The sequence below is a fragment of the Mustelus asterias genome, chromosome 1 (assembly GCF_964213995.1).
Source record: "Mustelus asterias chromosome 1, sMusAst1.hap1.1, whole genome shotgun sequence".
Classification (NCBI taxonomy): Eukaryota; Metazoa; Chordata; class Chondrichthyes; order Carcharhiniformes; family Triakidae; genus Mustelus; species Mustelus asterias.
This window is the reverse complement of record NC_135801.1, coordinates 188,051,604-188,073,430: the sequence shown is the minus strand read 5'-3', so window position 1 is coordinate 188,073,430 and position 21,827 is coordinate 188,051,604. Positions and strand designations below refer to the sequence as shown.

The following is a 21,827-nucleotide window of genomic DNA, read 5'->3' as shown; positions in this document are numbered from 1 at the left end:
TGACAGCGCGCACTCGCATGCTAATGACAACCTGAACAGATGTCGCCACCAACTCTGCAATTTAGAATAAGTCAAGAAATGCTGGTAATCTCCTGTGTATGAACAAGGTAGGAGCAGCGTCGGGGCTGGAGAATGTCGAGTGAACATTAACACAGCAAAGCGAATTTAATCAGACCACTGATCACACGTTTTGCACAGAGAGGGGGTGGCTGTAATTCTCACCATTTTAAGAAATATCGTGGTGAATTTCAATGACCAAAAAGCAGGTAGGCTGAGATAGTAACATAGTAACATAGAAAAACTACAGCACAAACAGGCCCTTCGGCCCCACAAGTTGTGCCGAACACATCCCTACCTTCTAGACCTACCTATACCCCTCCATCCTATTACGCTCCATGTACTCATCCAGGAGTCTCTTAAAAGACCCTATTAAGTTCGCCTCCACCACCACTGACGGCAGCCGATAACATGATAAAATTCTCACATTTGACCCCAACCCATCTCCAAAACGAAAACAGAAAATTGCTGGAAAATCTCGGCAGGTCTGACAGCAGCTGTGGGGAGAGAATAGAGCCAACGTTTCGAGTCTGAATGACCCTTCACATCCCCAAGGATGCTGTCAGACCTGCTGAGATTTTCCAGCGTTTTCTATTTTTGTTTCAGATTCCAGCATCCACATGCCGCATTTTGCTTCCACCTCCCGAACACCCACTCCCAAGGTTTTTAACAAAGTTGGAAGAAGAGGCAGGCCACCGGACCATTCCCAGGAGCCAGGGTTGTCACGTAAACGTTATGATGAAGCTGGGAACTTCTGATTTAAAATGTTTTGTAGGTTTTGACTGCGGTCAGGCAGGGTTCTCAGACCTCAGGAAAACTAACAGCCCAAAGGAGGTGAGGAGAGCTTCAAGGGAAGATCAGTGTTTTACAGCATTTCCTGTGGACCGGGAGGAGCGTGGTGTGTTGCCACAGCAACTTCCCATGCAATCGTAGGTGGTGCAACCCCTGCTCCTTGCCTCTCTCTCCTCAGTGTCAAAGGCCCCAATCACTCCAGCTAGGTAAGACCATAAGATCATCAGATATAGGAGCAGAATGTGGCCATTCAGCCCACTGAGTATGCTCGGCCATTCAATTATGGCTGATAGGATTCTCATCCCCATTCTCCTGCCTTCTTCTTGTAACCCTTGATTCACTTATTGATAAGAATTAATAATGTGGAGCAGACTTTACTTGTGCTTTTTCAATTTGTTATACCAGAATCATAGAATAGAATAGAATAGAATCCCTGCAATGCAGAAGTAGGCCATTCAGCCCATCAATGTTGCACCAACAACAATCCCACCCAGGCCCCAGCGCCGTAACCTTATTTACCCTGTTAATCCCTCTAACACTAAGGGGCAATTTAGCATGGGCAGTCCACCTAACCTGCACACCTTTGGAGTGTGGGAGGAAACCGGAGCTCCCAGAGGAAACCCACGCAGACACGGGGAGAATGTGCAAGCTCCTTCCAGGCAGTCACCCGAGGCTTTAATTGAAGCCGTGCCCCTGGCGCTGTGAGGCAGCAGCGTTAACCACTGTGCCACCGTGCCGCCCACTAATCACAAAACTATCTTCTCTACACTGGGGACAGCAAATGGTGACTTCCAGACTGTGGGGGGAAACCGGAGCATCCGGAGGAAACCCATGCAGACACGGGGAGAACGCGCAGACTTCGCACAGACAGTGACACAAGCCGGGAATCAAACCCGTGTCTCTTGCGCTGTGAGACAGCAGTGCTAACAAATGTGCCACCACAGGAGCAGGAATAGTCCATTCGGCCCCTCAAGTTTGCTCCACCTTTCAACTATATTATGGCTGATATTTTACCTCATCACCCATGTCATTAACATGTAATTATAATATTATAGATATTTAAGGACAACAGTTTGAAAAACATGTTTGGAATAAAAACACTTGGAGAAAAGCCTTTGTTCAGAAACGGGATGACTTGGGGTCTTTCTATGTTGGTTCAAAATCTTATCAGACTGCTTATCTCAAGAAGGATCAGAAAAGACAGTTTAAAATTCAATGAGTATTCCATCCGTGTGAATGAGATAGTTTCACCGACTGCTCATCTTTCAGAATAAAGACAATTAACTGATAAGGACATGAATGAAAAGCTAACAATGAACTGCAGGCTGTTTAAATGGCCAAAGCAAAACCATAATTGATCCATTTGGAAGCAGTCACATTCGGGTTTCATCTAAGATCAAGTGTCAGATCCACACACTGGCACAGTGCTTAGCACTGCTGCCTCACAGCGCCAGGAACCCAGGTTCAATTCCAGTCTCGGGTCACTGTCTGTGTGGAGTCTGCACATTCTCCCCATGTCTGCGTGGGTTTCCTCCAGATGCTCTGGTTTCCTCCCACAGTCTGAAAGACATGCTGGTTAGGTGTATTGGCCATGCTAAATTCTCCCTCAGTGTACCCGAACAGGCGCCAGAGTGTGGCGACTAGGAGATTTTCACAGAAACGTCTTTGCAGTGTTAATGCCAGCCTACTTGTGACACTAATAGATAAACTTTTAAAATAGATCAAGCCCAAGATGGGTGCAATGCCTCATCTTGTCAGCTTGCATCTTGTCTGTCCCCTGGTCAGTCCCCAATTCATCTGGTCAATGAATTGGATTATTCCCACAAAACCCATCTCCAAATTCCGTGGCCTGCGCCTTGGCACCTCCCTCTGCGACTGGATCCTGAACTTCCTAAGTCACAGACCACAATCAGTAAGGATAGGCAACAACACTTCCTCCACGATCATCCTCAACACCAGTGCCCCACAAGGCTGTGTTCTCAGCCCCCTACTATACTCCTTATACACCTATGACTGTGTGACCAAATTCCCCTCCAATTCGATTTTCAAGTTTGCTGCGACACTATTGTAGTGGGTCAGATCTCAAACAATGATGAGACAGAGTTCAGGAATGAGATAGAGAATCTGGTGAACTGGTGCGGCAACAATAATCTCTCCCTCAATGTCAACAAAACGAAGGAGATTGTCATCGACTTCAGGAAGCGTAAAGGAGAACATGCCCCTGTCGACATCAACGGGGACAAAGTAGAAAGGGTCGAGAGCTTCAAGTTTTTAGGTGTCCAGATCACCAACAACCTGTCCTGGTCCCCCCATGCCGACACTATAGTTAAGAAAGCCCACCAATGCCTCTACTTTCTCAGAAGACTAAGGAAATTTGGCATGTCAGCTACGACTCTCACCAACTTTTACAGATACACCATAGAAAACATTCTTTCTGGTTGTATCACAACTTGGTATGGCTCCTGCTCTGCCCAAGACTGCAAGAAACTACAAAAGGTCGTGAATGTAGCCCAATCCATCACGTAAACCAGCCTCCCATCCATTGACTCTGTCTACGCTTCCCGCTGCCTTGGCAAAGCAGCCAGCATAATCAGGACCCCATGCACCCCGGACATTTTCTCTTCCACCTTCTTCCATTGGGATAAAGATGCAAAAGTCTAAGGTCACATACCAACTGACTCAAGAACAGCTTCTTCCCTGCTGCTGTCAGACTTTTGAATAGACTTACCTTGCATTAAGTTGATCTTTCTCTACACCCTAGCTATGATTGTAACGCTACATTTTGCACTCTCTCATTTCCTTCTCTATGAACGGTATGCTTTGTCTGTATAGCGTGCAAGAAACAATAATTTTCACTGTATGTTAATACACGTGTCAATAATAAATCAAATCAAATCAAATCAATTGGTTTTGATTTTCGTTTTTGAAGCAAGCAAAGAATGGATTTGGGTTTTTTTAGTCACAAGTAGGCTTACATTAACACTGCAATGAAGTTACTGTGAAATTCCCCTCGTTGCCACACTTCAGTGCCTGTTCGGGTCAATGCACCTAACCAGCACATCTTTCAGAATGTGGGAGGAAACCGGAGCACCCGAAGGAAACCCACTCAGACACGGGGAAAACATGCAAACTCCACACAGACAGTGACCCAAGCCGGGAATCAAACCCAGATCCCTGGTGCTGTGCGGCAACAGTGCTAACCACTGTGCCACTCTGCCCGGTCCACTCTGAACAGCGGTTTTAACAATGGAGAAGGCTGGATGCTGCCTTCAACATCATGAGGGTAACACCTTGAAACAGACACTGTTTCTCAGCAGAAAGAGACACAGGAAACTAATAGTTGCCACCATCAACCCCCTTCTCAGCCATAATCACCACCATTCACATTCCATTTGTCTATGACATAAACATAGAAACTACAAGCAGGAGTAGGCCATTTGGCCCTTCGAGCCTGCTCCGCCATTCATTTTGATCATGGCTGATTATCAAATTCAATATCCTGATCCCCCCCCCCCGCCCCCATATTCCTTGATCCCTTTAGCCCCAAGAGCTATATTTAATTTCTTCTTGAAGTCACACAATGTTTTGGCCTCAACTACATTCTGTGGTCGTGAATTCCACACATTCACCACCCTCTGGGTGACAAAATTTCTCCTCAACTCAGTTCTAAAAGGTTATCCTCAAACCCTTATCCTCAAACTAATACCCCTAGTTCTGGCATCCCCCACCATTGGGAACATTGTTTCTGAATCTGCCTTGTCTAATCCTGTTAGAATTGTATACGTTTGTGTGAGATCCCCTCTCACTTTTCTAAACTCCAGTGAATATAATCCTAACCAACTTAATCTCTCCTCATATGACAGACCTGCCATCCCAGGGATCAGCCTGGTAAACCTTCGCTGTACTCCCCCTATAGCGAGGACATCTTTGTCAGTCCCCACCTCTCTCCTCCCCATTGACCCGAAAAGGCAGGTGATATTGAACAGTATAAATATCACCCTATATTCTACTGTCTTCAGCTCTGACGAAGGGTCACCTAGACTTAAAATGTTGGCTCTGTTCTCGCTCCACAGATGCTGTCAGATCTGCTGAGATTTTCCAGCATTTTCTGTTTTTGTTTCAGATTCCAGCATCTGCAGTATTTTGCCTTTACCTCAGAGACACAGGGAACTGTGCAGAGACAGCTATTGGACTGCCATACTAAATCAGGTTATCAAAAGCTACCACCTGCAATACTGTAGAGGTGAAAAAGAAGGTTCCATTCGCTCCCAAAACCTGATCTGCTTGTTGAATCCACATGCAGAAGCAAACTCCAACTCTTCAGCTACAGCATCCTGTTCTGGCCTCCACGCTTTAAGGAAGATGTGAATCACACTGTGAGGAGATTTACCAGAACGGTTCCAGGGATGGGGGCCTTATAAGGTCAGGTTGGAAAGGCGATGGCCCAGTGGTATTACCGCTGGACCATTAATCCAGAAACTCAGCTAATGGGGACCCAGGTTCGAATCCCGCCACGGCAGATGGTGGAATTTTAATTCAATAAAAAAAATCTGGAATTAAGAATCTGCTGATGACCCTGAAACCATTGTCGATTGTTGGAAAAACCCATCTGGCTCACTACTGTCCTTTAGGGAAGGAAATCTGCCGTCCTTACCTGGTCTGGCCAACATGTGACTCCAGAGCCACAGCAATGTGGTTGACTCTCAAAGAACAAAGAACAGTACAGCACAGGAAACAGGCCCTTCGGCCCTCCAAGCCTGTGCCGCTCCTTGGTCCAACTAGACCAATCGTTTGTATCCCTCCATTCCCAGGCTGCTCATGTGACTATCCAGGTAAGTCTTAAACGATGTCAGCGTGCCTGCCTCCACCACCCTACTTGGCAACGCATTCCAGGCCCCCACCACCCTCTGTGTAAAAAACGTCCCTCTGATATCTGAGTTATACTTCGCCCCTCTCAGCTTGAGCCCGTGACCCCTCGTGATCGTCACCTCCGACCTGGGAAAAAGCTTCCCACTGTTCACCCTATCTATACCCTTCATAATCTTATACACCTCTATTAGATCTCCCCTCATTCTCCGTCTTTCCAAGGAGAACAACCCCAGTCTACCCAATCTCTCCTCATAGCTAAGACCCTCCATACCAGGCAACATCCTGGTAAACCTTCTCTGCACTCTCTCTAACGCCTCCACGTCCTTCTGGTAGTGCGGCGACCAGAACTGGACGCAGTACTCCAAATGTGGCCTAACCAGCGTTCTATACAGCTGCATCATCAGACTCCAGTTTTTATACTCTCAACTGCCCTCGGGCAATAAAGGATGGGCAATAAATGCTGGCCCAGCCAATGATGCAATGAATAAACTACAGAAGTGCCACCTTCCGAATGAGACATTTAACCGAGGCCCCCATCATCTCAAATGGACATGACACGTCCCATGGAGCTATTTTGACAAAGAGTGGGGGAGGAGGGGATCCTGCCCAATATTTATCCCTCAACCAACATCATTGAAAATGGATTATCTGGTCAACGGAACAGTGGTGGTTATGGAACCTTGCTGTGTGGAAATTGACCGCTGCATTATCTACGCCTCAAAAGTACTTAGCTCTGAAGTATATAGGACTGCTGAATACTGGACTTGAAACAATAACTCCATTTCTCCCTCCACAGATGTTGCCAGACCTGCCGAGCTTTTCCTGCACTTTCTGTTTTTATTTCAGATTTCCAGCATCCGCAGTATTTTGGTTTTATATTACTGCAAAAGTACTTCATTAGCTTGAGTCCTGAATGGTGATATATAAATGTTGGCCAGCTAAGTTTCCTCTCGATCTCTGGCACGATCAGTGTTATTAATTGTGCAAAAATAGTCCATGTAACCGTGGTCTTGGTCTACACATCACCTGGTGTATTTATTTTTAATGTTGACTGTGTTAGTCACAGACAGCCCCTTGAAACCTCTTATTGTGAAAAGGTGTGATTACCATGAGATTATTATAGCTGTGAACTGTAAAGGAAACAAAGGTGCAAATCAGTGGCGCTGCTGACGTATTTTTGTGAATGATTCGGGTGTTCAAAAATATCTTCAGATCCTGTGGAGTGAGTCCCAGGGATGAACATGGGCTGTGGTACTGGAAAGGCATGGGGATTGGAAAACTTCACAGAAAACTAGCTAAATATGGAGAAGTGCTCTCATAGCTCTCACTTTGGGCCTTCCAGGTTTAATCATTTCTTTGCCCTCTGCACTGTGCTGTTAGGCATCACAGGCTTATGGGGTTGGTCCAAAAACCCCACATCTTAATCTGTACCACTTTCCATTCAGCCTTCAACTCTTTTTCTAAGGCCTCCATTAGCGCCCAGGGCAGCAATGCTGCCATCTTAAAATTCACACCCTCTTTAGAGTCATAGAGTCATAGAGGTTTACAGCATGGAAACAGGCCCTTTGGCCCAACTTGTCCATGCCGCACTTTTTTTTTAACCCCAAAGCGAGCCCCATTTGCCCACATTTGGCCCATATCCCTCTATACCCATCTTACCCATGTAACTGTCTAAATGCTTTATAAAAGACAAAATTGTACCCACCTCTATCACTGCCTCTGGCTTGTTCCAGACACTCACCACCCTCTGAGTGAAAAAATTGCCCCTCTGGACACTTTTGTATCTCTCCCCTCTCACCTTAAACCTATGCCCTCTAGTTTTAGACTTCCCTACCTTTGGGAAAAGATAGTGACTATCTAGCTGATCTCTGCCCCTCATTATTTTATAGACCTCCATGAGATCACCCCTCAGCCTTCTATGCTGCAGCGAAAAAAGTCCCAGTCTATCCAGCCTCTCCTTATAACTCTTTCTTGAAGCATTCCATTTTTTTTTACCCCCTCCAGCCTGCAATGGGGATGAAAGGGTTGATGTATGAGTACCGATTAAACAGTTTGGGCTTGTGCTCGCTGGAGTTTAGTAGGATGAGGGAGGATCTGATCGGGGTATGTAAAACTCTAAAAGGGCTTGATCGAGTAAACGTAGACCAAATGTTTCCTCTTATGGGGCAATCTCAAACAAGAGTTCACAGGTATAGGTTGAAAGGTGGTAAATTTAATACTGAGATGAGGAGGAACTACTTCTCCCAGAGGGTGGTGAATTTGTGGAACTCGCTGCCCCATGGCGCGGTGGAGTCTGAATCATTGAATGGTTTCAAGAAGGAGATCGGTATATTTCTAAAACAAAAAGGTTTGAAGGGATATGGGAAACAGATGGGGAGGTGGACTTGAGACCAGGGAGAGATCAGCCATGATCTGATTGAATGGTGAAGCAGACTCAAAGGGTTGAATTTGCCTACTTCTGCTCCTAGTCCCTATCTTCCTATGTTGTGTCATCCAAGTTGATGAATTCTTTGCCCTCTGCACAGCTCTCACCCCCTTTTCTAAGGCCTCCATTAGCACCCAGGCCCGCAAGGCCGTCATCTTAAAATTCACACCCTCTTTCTCGAAGCACTTTTTTTAAACTGCCACCAGCCCTACAACCATCGAAGGTCCCTGCATCCCTCCAAATCTGGCCTCTTTCACGCCTCTGATTTTCATCGCTCCACCATTGCCAGCAGTACATTCAATTGTCTAGCCTTTAACCTCTGACTCCCTTCCCTAAACCCTTCTTTCCCCACCCCTCTCTCCTTAATTAAGATGTTCCTTAAAACCTACCTTGGTGAACAAGCTTTGGTCCCTTGTCTGAATATGTCTTTAATAAGAACAGAAGTTTGATGAAAGATGTCCAAAGATGTGCGGATTAGATGGATTGGCAATGGTAAATTGCCCCTTAGTATCAGGGGCATTAATGGGGTAAATATGTGAGGATACGGGGGTAGAGTCTGGGTGGGATTGTTGTCAGTGGAGGCTCGATGGGCCGAATGGCCTCCTTCTGCACTTGTAGGGATTCTATGATTCTGGAATTAAAAATCTCATTGTCATTAAAACCCAGTCATACTCTTTAGGGTGAATCTACCAACCTAGTCTGGCATACACGTGACTCCAGATCAGAAGGAATGTGGTTGACCACTTAGTTCAAGGTCAATTAGGGATGTGGATGGGAAATAAATGCTGGGCTTACCAGCAATGCCTCACAGCGCCAGGGACCCGGGTTCGATTCCCAGCTTTTAAAGTTTATTTATTAGTCACAGGTGAGGCTTACATTAACACTGCAATGAAGTTACTGTGAAAATCTCCTCGTTCTAACACTCCGACGCCTGTTCAGGTCAATGCACCTAACCAGCACATCTTTGGACTGTGGGAGGAAACCAGAGCACCCAGAGGAAACCCACACAGACACGGGGAGAACATACAAACTCCACACAGACGGTGACCTAAGCCGGGGATCGAACCCGGGTCCCTGGCGCTGTGAGGCAGCAGTGCTAACCACTGTGCCACCGTGCTGCCCTGGCTTGGGTCACTGTCTGTGTGGGGTTTGCACATTCTCCTCATGTCTGCGTGGGTTTCCTCCGGGTGCACCGGTTTCCTTCCACAGTCCAGAGATGTGCTGGTTAGGTTGATTGGCCATGTTCAATTGCCCCTTAGTGTCAGGGGGATAAGCACGGTAAATACGTGGGATAGGGCCTGGGTGGGTTTGTGATCGATGCAGACTCGATGGGCCGAATGGCCTCCTTCTGCACCGTAGGGATTCTATGATCCTATGATTCTGCTGCAGGGAGACAAAGCCCCAGTGGATCACATCGGGAGTACTGCGTTCAGTTTTGAGCACAGCATCTTAGGAACAATATACTGGCAAACATACGAATCAGTAGCAGGTTAGGACATTAGGAGACGCTTCTGAATGCAAAGAGTGGTAGAAGTTGGGGACTCTTTTCCGCAAGCAGCAACTGGGTCAATTGTTAACTTTAGTTCCGAGATGGATTTTTTTTGTTAAGAATAGGTATTAAAGGATATGGAGCAATGGAGATAGGTTGCAGATCAGCCACGATCTCATTAAGTAGCAAAACGGATGAGAGGGGCGAAATGGAATACCTCTGTGAACATGTTCTCAAATGTCCTAGCAAGCAGCTCAGCTCCTGAATCAGGTTCCGACGATAACATCTCTTCCCCATTGTCTGCTGATGTGCGCTGCTTATAGAAACGGGGACTTACTGAGAGACTGATATCTCAGAAACCGTATCACAGAATGAACTAGTCCCTCTGGAACAGATAAAACCGGCAACATGAAAAAAGGTATTTTGTAGAGAGCTGACAGCACAGCTCGAGAAACCTCCTCTTATCACCCAGAAGCCATCTTATCTCCCACACTTTGCCGAGATTCCATTACAGACTCCAGCCTCTGAAAATGCAGCTGGCTCTGAAAATTCATCAAAAGCTCGACTCAGTAAGATTGCTCTTTATCTCTGAGGATTTCCACTCGTGGTTTATAGCCTGTCAGCCATCTGCTGCAGCATTTCTCGTTCATATTGAGGATTTACCTCAGCCGAACCAGTTTAATGCCGCTAATTTCCTTTTACAAAATTGTCCTCGATGTATTTTTTCCCAGATAAAGCCAACATTGCAACCCATTCAAATATCCGCTCTCTCCAGCAACTGCAGTTCAGCATGCACCACAGGAACCACCAAGGCTTCTTGGACAGCATCTTCCAACATGACCTCTACCACCCAGAACGCCAAGGACACTAGACCAGCATAGAAACTCCACTCCTTCCAGTTTTCCTTCAAAGAGATAGCGCCACAGAGTCATAGAGGTTTACAGCATGGAAACAGGCCCTTTGGCCCAACTTGTCCATGCCGCCCTTTTTTTAAAACACCTAAGCTAATCCCAATTGCCCGCATTAAGCCCATATCCCTCTATACCCATCTTAACTGTCTAAATGCTTTTTAAAAAACAAAATTGTACCCGCCTCCACTACACCTCTGGCGGCTTGTTCCAGACACTCACCACCATCTGTGTGAAAAAATTGCCCCTCTGGACCCTTTTGTATCTCTCCCCCCTCACCTTAAACCTATGCCCTCTAGTTTTAGACTCTGCTACCTTTGGAAAAAGATATTGACTATCTAGCTGATCTATGCCCCTCATTATTTTATAGACTTCTATAAGATCACCCCTCAGCCTTCTACGCTCCAGAGGAAAAAGTCCCAGTCTATTCAGCCTCTCCTTATAACTCAAACCATCAAGCCCTGGGAGCATCCTAGTAAATCTTTTCTGCACTCTTTCTAGTTTAATAATATCCTTTCTATAATAGGGTGACCAAAACTGTACACAGTATTCCAAGATATATCGCCCCAGCATTGTCATCAGTTCCGTTGGTCAAATGATTGGGCCTCTTTACCCAACAGTGCTGTGGGAGCACCTGTGGGATGCTGGTGTTGGGTCAAGACTGCCTTTGAGCAGCAATATATGTGACTGAGGAATGACAGGCGGGGAAGGGTTTGGAAAATAAAACAATAATCTCTCAATCCCCAGTGCTTGACTCTGGTGAAGAGGTTAAAGAAAAATTCTGTTCTGAACTTGCTGAAGTCCTCACTACCACCCCATAAGAAATAAATATCATTCTTCAGGAGTTTTTATTGCCAGAATTGACAGTGACTCTGATTTTTGGAGTGGAACCATTGGAAAAACAGGGTCGGACAATTCGATATCAAGGGTGTGCTCCTGTTGACAAGGTGTGTTCATTACAGCAAACAACAGACACTCTCTTCTAGCAGAAAGACAAATAGAAAATCATGTAGAGGCAGCCTACATCAAAGCATTCACATCTTTTAGATCATGTTTGGGTCAAAGATCTAAGTGATGTCTGTTTCACTCAATGCATGTGAGGGACTGATTCCTAATGGACAGACTTGTTCTATCAGTAATAAGCCGCAAGACCGCAGGAAACTACAAAGGGTTGTGAACGAAGCCCAGTCCATTATGCAAACCAACCTCCCAACCATTGACTCCGTCTACACTTCCCACTACACCGACTCAAGAACAGCTTCTTCCCTGTTGCCATCAGAAGTTTGAATGGACCCATCTTATATTAAGTAAATCTTTCTCTACACCCTAGCTATGACTGTAACACGATATTCTGCACCCTCTCCTTTCCCTCTCCCCTGTGTACTCTATAAATCGTATGCTTTGTCTGTATAGTGCACAAGAAACATTACTTTTCACATTATCCCAATAGATTTGTGGGTGGCATGGTGGCACAGTGGTTAGCTCTGCTACCTCACAGCGCCAGGGACTCGGATTAAATTCTGGTCTTGGATGGCAGTCTGTGTGGAGTTTGCACGTTCTCACCGTGTCTGCGTGAGTTTCCTCCGGGTGCTCCGGTTTCCTCCCACACTCCAAAGATGTGCAGTTTAGGCTGATTGGACATGCTAAATTGCCCCTTAGTGTCAGGGGGTTTAGCAGGGTATTTATGTGGGGTTACGGGGATAGGGCCTGGGTAGAATTGTTGCCGGTGCAGGCTTGATGGGCCGAATGGCCTCCTTCTGCACTGTAGAAATTTGAGGGAGCTGGACGTGGCCCTTGCGGTTAAAGGGATCGAGAGGTATGGAGTGAAAGTGGGAGTGTGATACTGAAAGTGCATGATCAGCCATGATCAGATTGAGAAGTCTTACAACACCAGGTTAAAGTCCAACAGATTTAGTTGGAGTCACGAGCTTTCGGAGCACTGCTCCTTCATCAGGTGATTGAGTGAGTATTGTCAGACTTCTTACTGTGCCCACCCCAGTCCGATGCCGACATCTGCACATCATGATCATATTGCATGGTGGTGCAGGTTCGAAGGGCCGAATGGCCTTTTCCTCTCTTTTCTGTGCTTTCTATGTGACAATAAATCAAATCAATTAATCAACATCCATCTAATACTAAGACATCGCCAGGCCTAGGTGCCCCAGAGGAAAAAGATCAGTATCTCAGCCCTAAAACAGCCTAACCAAAGAGAGGAATTCCAAGTCAAGCTCACGACCAATCTGGCAATGTTGACCGCATTTTTGAAGTCCCCAGGGCCATCTACAGAACAAGGTCAAATTGACAAAATCCCATAGAATGGTAGAACAGTCACTGCATAAGACCTTCCAACCATGGTGCATCGAGGGGCTGGGAGTTGTATAAAACCTCCAGGCTGTCCAAATCACATTGAATACAGTGAATATGATATGTATCACAATTGAGCTGAAATGCCTCAGGTGCAATGTGATCCATACACTTTCAGTGAGGGAATTTTGAAATGTTTGCAATGTTCTTTCAGATATTTGATGAATAAAGTATATTTTTGCAAAACAAAAGCCTTGACAAGACAATGTAAATCCTGTGCAGGGCGTTTGTTGTCACCACACTCCTGTACCGCAGTGACACTGGGAGAGAGTTCATCCTTAATGCCTCCACCTCATTCTCCGGATTGGGAAGACCATGGAATAATTGCGAATGTGCTTCCTGAAGCCTGCTCCACAGCATTCTGGCAAACCTCCTGAGCAATCTACTTTGATGGACTGGACACTGGGGTCTGGGTGGCCCAACCTCTCCACCAGGTCCTGTTTTCTCAACTCTCAAATGGCCAATGTTCCAGGGCAGGGCAAATAAAACACTCCAAAGACACTGTGACTTTCTCATTGGAACACGGCAGCATTGACATCAATGAGTATAAGAATAGGGATGTTTTACTGCAATTTTACAGGGCATTGGTGAGGCCGCAACTAGAGTACTGTGTGAAGTTTGGTGTCTTTATCTGAGGAAGGATGTCCTTGCTATAGAGGGAGTACAGCCAAGATTTACCAGGCTGATCCCTGGGATGGCAGGTCTGTCATATGAGGAGAGACTAAATCGCTTAGGATCATATTCACTGGAGTTTCGAAGAGTGAGAGGGGATCTCACAGAAACTTATAAAATTTTAACAGGGTTAGACAGAGTAAATTCAGAAAGAATGTTCCCGATGGTGGGGGAAGTCCAGAACTCGGAGTCATAGTTTGAGGATAAGGGTACAGATGGCACTCTGTTACAAGAGTTGACAGGCTTGGATTACTTGGAGAGACTGGAGTAGCTAGAAGATTATACTACTTTGAACAAAAAAAGTTAAAGACTGATTGAATAGAGATGTTCATCATGATGTGGCAGGTTGGCACAGTGGTTAGCACTACTGCCTCTCAGCGCCAGGGATCTGGGTTCAATTCCCGCATTGGGTCACAGTCTGTGTGGAGTTTGCACATTCTCCCTGTGTCTGTGTGGGTTTCCTACGGGTGCTCTGGTTTCCTCCCATAGTCCAAAGATGTGTGGGTTAGGTTGATCGACCATGCTAAATTGCCCCTTAGTGTCAGGGGGATTGGCAGAGTGAATATGTGGGGTTGTGGGAATAGGGTTTGGGTGGGATTGTGGTTGCTGTAGGCTCAATGGGCCGAATGATGTCCTTCTGCACCATATGGATTCTATGATTCATTCTATGATGATATGGGGAGGTGGCGGCATAGTGATACTATCAATGGACAAGCAATCCAGAGACCCAAGGAAAAGCTCTGAGGGATGCGGGCTCGAATCCCACCTTGGCAGGTGGTGAAATTTGAAGTCAAGAAAAAAAAATCTGGAATTAATAATAACCTTGAAACCATTGTGGATTCTCATATAAATCCATCTGATTCACTAATGTCCTTTAGGGAAGGAAATCTGTCGTCCTTACCTGGTCTGGTCTACATATGACTCCAGAGCCACAATAATGTGGTTGACTCTAAAACTCTGAAATGGTCCAGCGAGCCACTCAGTTCAAGGGAAATTAGGGATGGACAAGAAATGCTGGTCCAGCCAGCGACATCCACATCCCATGAAAGGATAAAAGAAAACATTTTGATTGAGTAAATAAGGAGAAATGGTTTCTGCTGGTAGGAATGTTGAAGGTTGAGGGGTGACCTGATAGATTATGAGTGGCATGGACAGAGTGGATAGTCAGATGCTCTTTCCTAGGGTAGAAAAGTCAAGTATTAGGGGAAGACAGGTTTAAGACATGTTAGGAAAAGTTTAGAGGAGATGTGCGAGGCAAGGTTTTTACACAAAGGGTGGTGAATGTCTGGAACGCGCTGCCCAGGCAAGTGGTGGGAGCAGGTACGATAGCGGCATTTAAGGGGCAACTAGACAAATACGTGAATAGGTTGGGAATGAAAGGATATGGACTCCGTCGTGCATATGGTTTTCGTTTAAGCAGGCATCATGATCGGCGCAGGCTTGGAGGGCCAAAGGGTCTGTTCCTGTGCTGTACTTTGTTCTTTGTTCTTTGAATGTTCAGGAACCAAAAGAAACAGATTTAACATCACTGACAAAAGAGCCAGAGGGGAAACATGTTGTATGTTATGATGATCAGGAATGTATTGATTGAAAGGTGGAAGCATAATTCAATGCCAATTTCTAAAAGGAATTGGATACACGCATGAAAAGAAAAAAAATGCAGGGCTATGGGGAAAGAAATGGCGGAACAGAACTAATTCGGTGTCTCTCTCAAGAGCCATCACAGGTGCAGTGGGCAGAATGGCCTCTGTCTCTGCTATAAATTCAACCAAAAGGGAAGATCGCGTTACATCTTTTTTCTCCACTGAAATCCCACTGCCCTGAGCACACTGGGGTTGCAGGGTTTACCTTCTCTTTGGAAGAGTTCAGTGTTGACGATGGCTGTCATTGAATGCAATTTCTGTTTCACCAGGCGATCCGGGGGAAGGTTCAGAATGAAACTGCGCAACAAGTGGCTACAAGCAAAAACAGAAAAACAAAATCATGTCAGCAGAGCAGGCATTGAAAATTCATGAGATACATCAGCAGAATCTGAGCAAACGTTCGGGATATATCAGCATATTTTCAGAGCGTTAAATATTAATGAACTCGGCATAATCTGGCAGAACATTGAATGTTAATTAGATGTATTCAAAAGATCTGGCACTGAAATGAAACAGAACTCAGATTACAAAAACACTTGGAAGCTTGTCGAATTTAATTGCTGGCCAGTTTTGTGTTCATCATGCTACACTTTCACACCACAACATGAGATGAATGTTCAATATGATTATACTGAGGGAACTTCTCCGTTAACCACACCGGCCATCTCTGGCTCCTGCTCCAGGTTGTCAGCTTAATGCTCACTTTGTGTAGTGGAGGGAATACCCCTGTCTATATCAACGGGGATGAAGTGGAAATAGTCAAGAGCTTCATGTTTCTAGGTGTCCAGATAACCAACAACCTGTCCTGGTCCCCCCATGCCGACACTATTGTTAAGAAAGCCCACCAACGCCTCTACTTTCTCAGAAGACTAAGGAAATTTGGCATGTCAGTTACGACTCTCACCAGCTTTTACAGATGCACCATAGAAAGCATTCTTTCTGGTTGTATCACAGCTTGGTATGGCTCCTGCTCTGTCCAAGGCCGCAAGAAATGACAAAAGATCGTGAATGTAACCCAATCCATCACTCAAACCAGCCTCCCATCCATTGACTCTGTCTACACTTCCCGCTGCCTCGGAAAAGCAGCCAGCATAATCAAGGACCCCACACACCCTGGACATTCTCTCTTCCACCTTCTTCCTTCGGGAAAAAGATACAAAACTCTGACGTCACATACCAACCGACTCAAGAACAGCTTCTTCCCTGCTGCCATCAGAGTTTTGAATGGACCTACCTCATATTGAGTTGATCTTTCTCTACGCCCTAGCTATGGCTGTAACACTACATTCTGCACTCTCTCCTTTCCTTCTTCCCTATGTACTCTATGAACGGTATGCTTTGTCTGTATTGCATGCAAGAAACAATACTTTTCACTGTATCCCAATACATGTGACAATAATAAATCAAATCAAAAATCCACCACCCCCGCCCCCCCCACCATCCCTGATGATTGACATCTGAATCCGGGAGAATAGAGTTAGATCTTGCATTTATATAGCGCCTCCACGACTTCAGGATTGTCCCAAAGTGCTTTACGGCTGATGGTGCACTGTTGAAATGGAGTCACTGTTGTAATGCGGGAAACACGGGCAGCCAATTAGTGCACAGCAAGATCCCTCAAATAGCAATGCATCAATGACTAGGTGATCAGATTACTGATGGTTGGCTGAGCGGAACAGTTGGCCAGCGCCGCTGTGGAAAACATCTCGGGTCTCCTTCAAAATAATGCTGGGGCAGGGGTAGGGGTGCGGGGTGGCAGAGAGGTGGGTTTTTATGACTGCACAAGAGTATATATGAGGCCTCATGAATTTTCATCAAAAAAAATGGCAGTGACGACAGCGTAAATTTCCATGAACAAGGGTCCCGGCCCTTTTGTGCCCTGGGGTTGAATTTCAAACCCATAACCAATGGCTCTATGGCGAGAGTACTGCCCGCTGTGCCATGGCTGACAGTGCCAATATTTTCCCACCTTTTGTGCACTTGACTCTGAGGTCAGGTACAAAATACAGCTTCAAAGCAACATGAAGGCAAACAAATTAATTCTCCACTTCAGAACAGCTCCCCCTTCAACATAGCAATGATATTTCCATCTTACACATATCCACTCGGGACAGGCCTCGGGATAGTCATGTTCAAAAAGCTCAAGGAAGACTGACATTAATCATCCGCAATGGAAAGTCAACATGTTACTGGACTAGTGGGTGGCACGGTGGCACAGTGGTTAGCACAGCTGCTTCACAGCGCTGGGGACCTGGGTTCAATTCCTGGCTTGGGTCACTGCCTGTGTGGAGTCGGCACGTTCTCCCCCGTGTCTGCGTGGGTTTCCTCCGGGTGCTCCGGTTTCCTCCCACAGTCTGAAGGATGAGCTGGTTTGGTACATTGGCCGTGCTAAATTCTCCTTCAGTGTACCTGTAAAGGTGCTGGTGTGTGGCGACGCGGGGATTTTCACAATAACTTCATTGCAGTGTTAATGTAAGCTGACTTGTGACACTAATAAATAAATAAATACTCTCTGAAGGTGGCAGCACAGTGCGATATAGTCCAGATGGAATTGTCCCGGGTGTCCTCAACGTTGATTCTGGACCTCATGAAGTCTCATGCCATCAAGTCCTGCTAATTCTCAATCAACATTCCTACATGTCAAACCTCACTTGGAGGAAGCACTGAGGATGCAAGAGCACAGAGTGTAGTCTGAGTGAAGGATTCTCCTGTCCCGCCCGCCACCGGAATCGGGGGGAGGGTGTGGGGGTGCGGACCACATGAAGGTCCATTGACTGCAGGTGGGATTTCCCGGTTTTGGGGCGAGTGCAGCCGGAGAATCCCACCCATGATCTTCACCTCGGGGTTAGTCTAATGGTGGACAGAAGGGAAGCGATGGCCGAGTGGTATTATCGGTAGGCCATTAATCCAGGAACTCAGCTAATGTTCTGGGGACTCGGGTTTGAATCCCGGCACGGCAGATGATGGAATTTGAATTCAAACAAAAAAATAATCTGAATTAAGAATCTACTGATGAACATGAAACCACTGTCGATTGTCGGAAAAACCCATCTGGTTCACTCATGTCCTTTAGGGAAGGAAATCTGCCGTCCTTACCCAGTCTGGCCTACATGTGACTCCAGAGCCACAGCAATGTGGTTGACTTTCAACTGCCCTTGGGCAACTAGGAATGGGCAATAAATGCTGGCCAGCCAGCAACACCCATGTCCCACGAAAGAATTTTAAAAAGAGCTGTATGCACAAGCAAGCGTGGAGACTGCTCCTAGCTTGAACTCTTGTAGCTAATGAATATCTTCCTCCAGGTAACCTACTCAATGCTATGAAGACTTCATTAAGACACACTGAGCGATATCCAACACCTTACAACAGGTGGCACCAGTACTGGCCAAGCCCTGAAGGACATATTTGCCAGGTTGAGCCTGCAGCAGGTGGTGAGAGACAACAGGAGAGAAAATCCTACTCGACGTCTCCCTCACCAATCTGCCCTGTCAAAGATGCATCTGTCCATGACAGCACTGTTAGTGGTGACCGGCGCACAATCCCTGCAGAGATCATGGGCTATCTGCACATGCAGGACAACCTTGTGAGCAGCTGCTGCATCTCGATTGTAAGAAAATGACCTTTTTAGGGATATAGGAGAAAGGTAGGTTTACAATTACTATTTCACATTATTTATAAAGCGAACACAGCCTAACTTCTGCAAAAGAGTTCACAGTAGATGACTGGTTAAAGGCTGGGCAATAATAATTTGTTCCCTGCTTTGTGACCTTAATCTATTACAGGTGTCATGTAAAGTTGTTTGCACAAAACTCAAAGAAAAGTTAAAAGGTAATAATTTAATGAAACTGATGATTGCTGTTTATTTAGAGTACCATTGAATCAGTAGAAATTCAGCAGTTTGTAAGTACTCTTATGTAATAGTTGCTTGATGAAACCGGAGACAGGTGGGGACGTCTAGAGGCAAGCGGATTATAGGGTAATAGAAATCCTACAGTGCAGAAGGAAGCTATTCGGCCCATCGAGCCTGCACCAGCAACAATCCAACCCAGGCCATATCCCCGTAAGCACATGTGTTTACTCTGCTAATCCCGCAGATACATGGGGCAATTTAGCATGGCCAATCCACCTAACCCGCACATCTTTGGACTGTGGGAGGAAACCGGAGCACCCAGAGGAAACCCATGCAGTCACGGGGAGAATGTACAAACTCCACACAGACAGTGACCCGAGGCGGGAATTGAACCCGGGTCCCTGGCGCTGTGAGGCAGCAGTGCGAACACTGTGCTGCAGTTGTTTTAGGCACCGTCTCAGGTTTTGAGTCATTGATGTCCAGAGTTAATAACCAAACAGGTGTAGGAATAGCCTGCACCCTCCATTGGCACTAGCACCATACTAAATAGAACAGATTTTGAAAGATCTAGCAACTCAAGCAGGACGTGGTGGTGTAGTGGTAATAGTAATGGACTAGTAATAGAGTTATTGAACCATAGAGGTTTACAACATGGAAATAGGCCCTTCGGCCCAACTTGTCCATGCCGCCCTTTTTTTTAATCACTAAGTTAGTCCCAGTTGCCCACATTTGGCCCATATCCCTCTATACCCATCTTACCCACGTAACTGTCTAAATGCTTGTTAAAAGACCTCCACTACTACCGCTGGCAGCTTGTTCCAGACACTCACCACCCTCTGTGTGAAAAGATTGCCCCTCTGGACCCTTTTGTATCTCTCCCCTCTCACCTTAAATCTCTGCCCTCAAGTTTTAGACTCCCCTACCTTTGGGAAATTCAGGGTAATCCAAGGTAATCCAGAGACCCAGGATAATGCCCTGGGGACCTGGGTTCAAATTCAAAATTTGAATTTGTAATGACTACAAAATCATTGTCAATTGTCGTAAAAACCCATCTGGTTCACTAATGTCCTTTAGGGAAGGAAAGCTGCCGTCCTTACCTGGTCTGGCCTTCATGTGACTTCAGAGCCACAGCAATGTAGTTGACTCTCAACTGCCCTCTGAAATGGCCCAACGAACCACTCAGGTCAAGGGAAATTAGGGATGAGCAATAAATGAGGTCCCCAGCATCACAAATGTTTGATTTGATTTGATTTGATTTATTGTTGTCACATATATTAGTATTCAGTGTTCTTGCACGCTATACAGACAAAGCATACTGTTCATAGAGAACAAAAGAAGAGAGTGCAAAATGTAGTGTTACAGTCATAGCTAGGGTGTAGAGAAAGATCAACTTAGTGTGAGGTAGGTCCATTCAAAAGTATGATGGCAGCAGGGAAGAAGCTGTTCTTGAGTTGGTTGGTACGTGTCCTCAGACTTTTATATCTTTTTCCCGATGGAAGAAGGTGGAAGTGAGTATGTCCGGGGTGCGTGGGGCCCTTAATTATGCTGGCTGCTTTTCTGAGGCAAGGGAAGTATAAAGAGTATCAATGGAAGGGAGGCTGGTTTGAGTGACAGACTGGTTTTTATTCACGACCCTTTGTAGTTTCTTGCGGTCTTAGGCAGAGCAGGAGCCATACCAAGCTGTGATACAACCAAAAAGAATGCTTTCTATGGTGCATCTGTAAAAGTTGATGAGATCGTAGCTGACATGCCAAATTTCCTTCGTCTTCTGAAAACGTAGAGGCATTGGTGGGCTTTCTTAACCATAGCGTCAGCATGGGGGGACCAGGACAGGTTGTTGGTGATCTTGACATCTAAAAACCTGAAGTTACTTCGTCCCCATTGATGTAGATAGGGGCATGCCCTCCACTACACTTCCTGAAGTCAATGACAATCTCCTTCATTTTGTTGACATTGAGGGAGAGATTATTGTCATCGCACCAGTTCACCAGATTTTCTACCTCTTTCCTGTACTCCGTCTCATTATTGTTTGAGATCCGACCCACTACGGTGGTGTCATCTGCAAACTTGAAAATCGAGTTGGAGGGGAATTTGGCCAGTCACAGGTGTATAAGGAGTATAGTAAGGGGCTGAGGACACGGCCTTGTGGGGCACCGGTGTTGAGGATGATCGTGGAGGAGGTGTTGTTGCCTATTCTGACTGATTGCGATCTGTGGGTTAGGAAGTTCAGGATCCAGTCACAGATGTCTTCTCCATGTGATGTCAAGGAAAGGCACTGGATATTACAAACACTATGGGCCCTGACAACATCCTGGTTGCAGTACTTGTGCTCCAGAAGTAGTGGTTCCCTTGGCCAAGTTCTTCCAGTACAGCTACAACATTGGCATCTATCCAACAATGTAGAAAATTGCCCAGGTATGTCCCTTCCACCAAATGTTAGACAATCTAAATCTGGCTAATTGTCAATCATCAGTAAAGTAATGGAAGGTGTTGTCTATCAAGTAACAATTAGCATTAGCCTGCTCAGTAATGCTCAGCTTGGGTTCTTTCATTGTCGCTTGACTCCAGGTGTCATTACAACCTTGGCCTAAGCACGGACAAAAGCGTTGAATTCCAGAGGTGAGATGTGAATGGCTGCCCTGGACTCCAAGCTCGCATTCAACTGACTGTATTACCCAAGAACCCCAGGAAACATTGGAAAACCTCTCCCCTGGTTGCAGCCATACCTTGCACAAAGGAAGACAGCTGTGGTTATAGG

General features: G+C 45.9%; 1 protein-coding gene across 1 annotated transcript in view; it reads right to left on the bottom strand.

Moving 5' to 3' along the window:
• LOC144500809 (dedicator of cytokinesis protein 2-like) overlaps positions 1–21,827 on the bottom strand; it is a 1,379,043-nt gene that overhangs the window by 916,500 nt on the left and 440,716 nt on the right. The window contains exon 25 of the mRNA XM_078224279.1: positions 15,425–15,531. Coding sequence (XP_078080405.1) covers positions 15,425–15,531 — 107 coding nt within the window. The remainder of the gene's footprint in view (positions 1–15,424; positions 15,532–21,827) is intronic.